At 51.8% G+C, this 3,570-nt stretch overlaps 1 protein-coding gene across 1 annotated transcript; it reads right to left on the reverse strand.

The window, feature by feature from the left end:
- Window positions 1-954: 954 nt before the first annotated feature.
- On the reverse strand, window positions 955-2,902 carry LOC125510447 (ervatamin-B). Its single transcript, XM_048675625.2, has 2 exons — window positions 2,320-2,902; window positions 955-1,695 (listed from the first exon to the last, which is right to left on the reverse strand). The coding sequence occupies exons 1-2, from the start codon at window positions 2,885-2,887 to the stop codon at window positions 1,103-1,105; spliced, it is 1,161 nt and encodes a 386-aa protein (XP_048531582.2). The 5' UTR covers window positions 2,888-2,902; the 3' UTR covers window positions 955-1,102.
- Window positions 2,903-3,570: the final 668 nt, after the last annotated feature.

A 3,570-nucleotide genomic window follows, 5' to 3' on the forward strand; every position in this document is an offset into this window, starting at 1 on the left:
ACCCATGATCAGGCGTTCGCCCCAGCGCCGCAGATCCCACCGCCGTGGACGCAGCCAGGGAGCGTCCGCAAGGGGTGTCCACCCACGCCGCCGAGACGACCGCTGTGGAAGCCGCCGAAGAAGGCTCCGAGGAGCGCGGGCCGACAGAAAAGGCCGCGGGCCTGACCGGGCTCGATCCCATGGAGGGGCTCGCCCGCGCCGGGGAGCCAAGCTCCATTCCTCCAGCTGGAGCGAGGAGGCCATTCATCCGCCGGCTGCCCCAATCCCCAGCAATGCCGAGGCCACCCGGTCCACCAAAGGGGTGACCACCCGAGCGAATGGCGCTGCCCCGACCCTTGCCGTCGATCCGCCCTCTGAAGCAGCTTCGAGAGTAATCATGCCTCCTTGTGAGATCTTCATCATCCTCTGGCTCGTAGTTCGGGCGAAGCTCCATGAACGGCACCGTACGATCCACCACATCCAACACATGAATGGTAAGTGGATGAATCAGAGTGCGGCGCTCAGTTGGCGGCGCCAGCGTCGGAGGCACAAAAGGCCAGTCTTCGTCCACCACATTGGGCAAACCCACCGGTTCTGGAATCTCCAGGTCATACACCTTCGGAATACCGGATGGATTGCGCATCCAAGCAGTGACATCAATCTGCCAGCGATCCTCTTGCGGCAGAACCTCCACCAGTTGGCCTTGAAGCTTGTTGACGAGCTGACTCAGCGTCTCCCACTCCCAGCCACTCGCTGGCAGTCCCTCTATTCCCAGCTTGCAGAAGAACTCGAGCTTACCACTAGATGCTTGGGCGCACCGATGCCAGCGTTGGAACGCAATAGGCGCACCCGCACACCGGATCCGGCCGGTCTGACTGAAGACCCGGTCGCAATCCTCCGTAGACGCAAAACAGATGAAAAAATCTGCTGGGTGCGTCACCTCCACCCGGACGAACCTCCTCTCGACCCCGCACATCGCGCCCACAAATGTTTGAATATACTCCCATTTTTACAAGCACGTATTAACTACCTTACAAGTATTGTACTTGTAACAACAAGTTGGCTAAGCTTTGGCCCCTGCTAGGGAAAGAACAATGAACCCACCACACCACACATGATCACATCACATGAACGGGAAAGATGGCCGGATGGCGATGCCGCAGATCCCCTCGGGCTTGTCTATGATGCCCTTCTTCATTCTGAGGTACCCACTATCCCCCCACTTCTCACCCCATGAGTTCTTCACGATCCAGTAACTCTCCCCAGTCACCTTGTCCTCCCCGTACCCTACCACCGTGACGCCATGGTTCAGCCGCGTCCCACATGGACCATTGTACACGCCATTCCGGTAGTGCTGGAAGTTGGCTCCGCCAGCCTCGATCGACACCGCCACGGGCTGCATGACCACCGCGTTTGTCAACGATAGCTCGCTCCTCGTTGCCACACGTTGGAAGCCTGAGATGGAAGCGGCATGGTGCGAAAGCTTTGTGGTGTCACAAGTGTCATCCTTTGCCATGTATGGATAGTCTTCCTGGGAGGTGATGCCGCCGTTGGAGGTGATCCACTGCAGCGCACGATAGCTCACTCCACCATTGCAACCATGGTCCAACTTGTCGCAGTCCACCAGCTCTTGCTCCGAGAGCGAGGCAAGTTTCCCAGTCTGGATTTGGTAGATTCCTTCGACCACCGCTACGGTGGAGAATGCCCAACACGATCCTGTCAAAGATAATGAATTTATAACACACACAAGAACTATGAGATAAAATTTGATGGCCGTTTATATTGTCCCTCAAATCATATGATCGACCATCACAAGGTTCAGACTTTGACAAAAAAATTGATGGTCACCGTAATATATATTTTAAAATTATAAGTATATTTCAAATGGATCCAACTTTTCATTAAAAAACCCCTTAAAATATGGTGATGTTATTCGAATCATTTCCAACAAAAATAAAAACCGGTCAGTTCGATAAGGTCTAAAAACCTTTTCTTTTTGAAATTTCAAACCCTGGACCCCACCGACAAGGAAATGCTTCTTTTTTTTCTGCATATTAGGTGTGAATACATCCACAAGAGACCCCGCAAATTGGCCAACTGTCTAATACTATAATGCTAAGTTAACAATTAACAGTGTGTATGACAGTTAAGTAAGCAATTGTCTAATCCCTAATGATGAAGCAGCTAGCCAGGCAGCAGGAGCACATGCAAGCATGTGGATCGCAGACAGCCATGTGTTTACCGGGAGGAGGACACAATAATTGGAGACCAAGGGAAGAAATGAACGATGGATACGTGGATGGCGACGGCCCACCATCCACGTAGCGTAGCGTAACGTACCGCACTGGCCTTGGTTCTTCACCGGCGTGACGGCGCCTTTCTCTCGCCAGTCAACGCTCGCCGGCGCCCCGGCCGACTCGTTCACGTACACCTGCTGCCGGCGGCCACCGGCGTCCACTGGCCCGGCGCGGGTGGTGATCATCATCGGCACCTCGTCGTCGTCCGATAGGGGCGGCGCCCGCGACGTGTACATGGCCATGAACTCGTCACTGGTGAGGTCGGTGTAGGCGGTCTCGCCGAGCTCGTAGGTGAGCCCGGCGCCGGCGTCCTCGTTGGTGACCTCGATGTAGCGCACGTTGTCGGCGTAGACGCGGAGGCGGTGGCGCTCTTCCTCCGGGGTGGAGTAGGTCCGGTTGTGCTCCGCCTTCCATCGCCGGAATCGCTGCTCCATCGTCCGCGACGTCATCGGGTCAGTGCCCTCGGTGGCCGGGGGGGACGTGGCGGACGAGCCATGGAGGAAGACGGCCAGGAGGAGGAGGCATAGGGAGCGTTTGGAGAAGGAGGAAGCCATGGCCGTGACCACGACCGTATGAATGGTTGGTGGCTGCTTATCTGATGAACGATCCATCACGCTTATATAGAGGTACAACTGCGCAACTGTTTGATGGGTGGGTACAAGAATGTCAGTCGTGCCAGTTGTGTGCGGTCACCGAGTGTCTTTTTTTTCACGCATTTGCTAAACATGAGGTACCTGAAAATTTTACGTGCGTCAAAAAGTCATTTTAGAGGACGGGTGCATTGAAATCCTATATTTTTAATAGTGCAAAAATGTTATTTTGAAGTTCCAAAAAAATCTGAAAATAAATCAACATGTTTACATGGATGTATATTAAACATGTGCAGATTTTGATGTGCAAATAAGTAACCATGTGATGTGAGTTACATAAAAATGATTGAATCCTGATTTTGGAAAGATTAATAGTGCTTGTATTATTCACTATTTAGAAATCACCATTTTATTATTTTTGTATAGCTTACATGTTTACTTCTTTCATCGACAAACTTTACACGTACATACGTAGTATACATCCATATGATCATGTAGCATTCTTTTTGGATTTTTTTGGAACTTCAAATGTGATTTTTAAAGTATTTAAAATAAGATCCTCCAATACACGGGGTTCCAAAAATCCACCCACGTCAGTTCATATATAGCTAGCTTGGGAACACGCCGCGGGCCAACAGCTGTGTACAGTACTGAACAGTGTCAAGATAGTGTTTTCTAGCTACAGTCAACGAACAATCGATCGA

Source organism: Triticum urartu, chromosome 5A, assembly GCF_056163025.1.
Source record: "Triticum urartu cultivar PI428250 chromosome 5A, HENAU_Tu73, whole genome shotgun sequence".
Lineage (NCBI taxonomy): Eukaryota > Viridiplantae > Streptophyta > Magnoliopsida > Poales > Poaceae > Triticum > Triticum urartu.

What these genes read in the sequence shown, in the direction of transcription:
- LOC125510447 (XM_048675625.2), bottom strand. Translation starts at nt 2,887, where the DNA reads ATGGATCGTTCATCAGATAAGCAGCCACCAACCATTCATACGGTCGTG. An exon ending in GAAGAACCAAGGCCAGTGCG is followed by an intron (nt 1,696 to 2,319) that starts GTACGTTACGCT and finishes TATCTTTGACAG; the next exon opens with GATCGTGTTGGGCATTCTCC.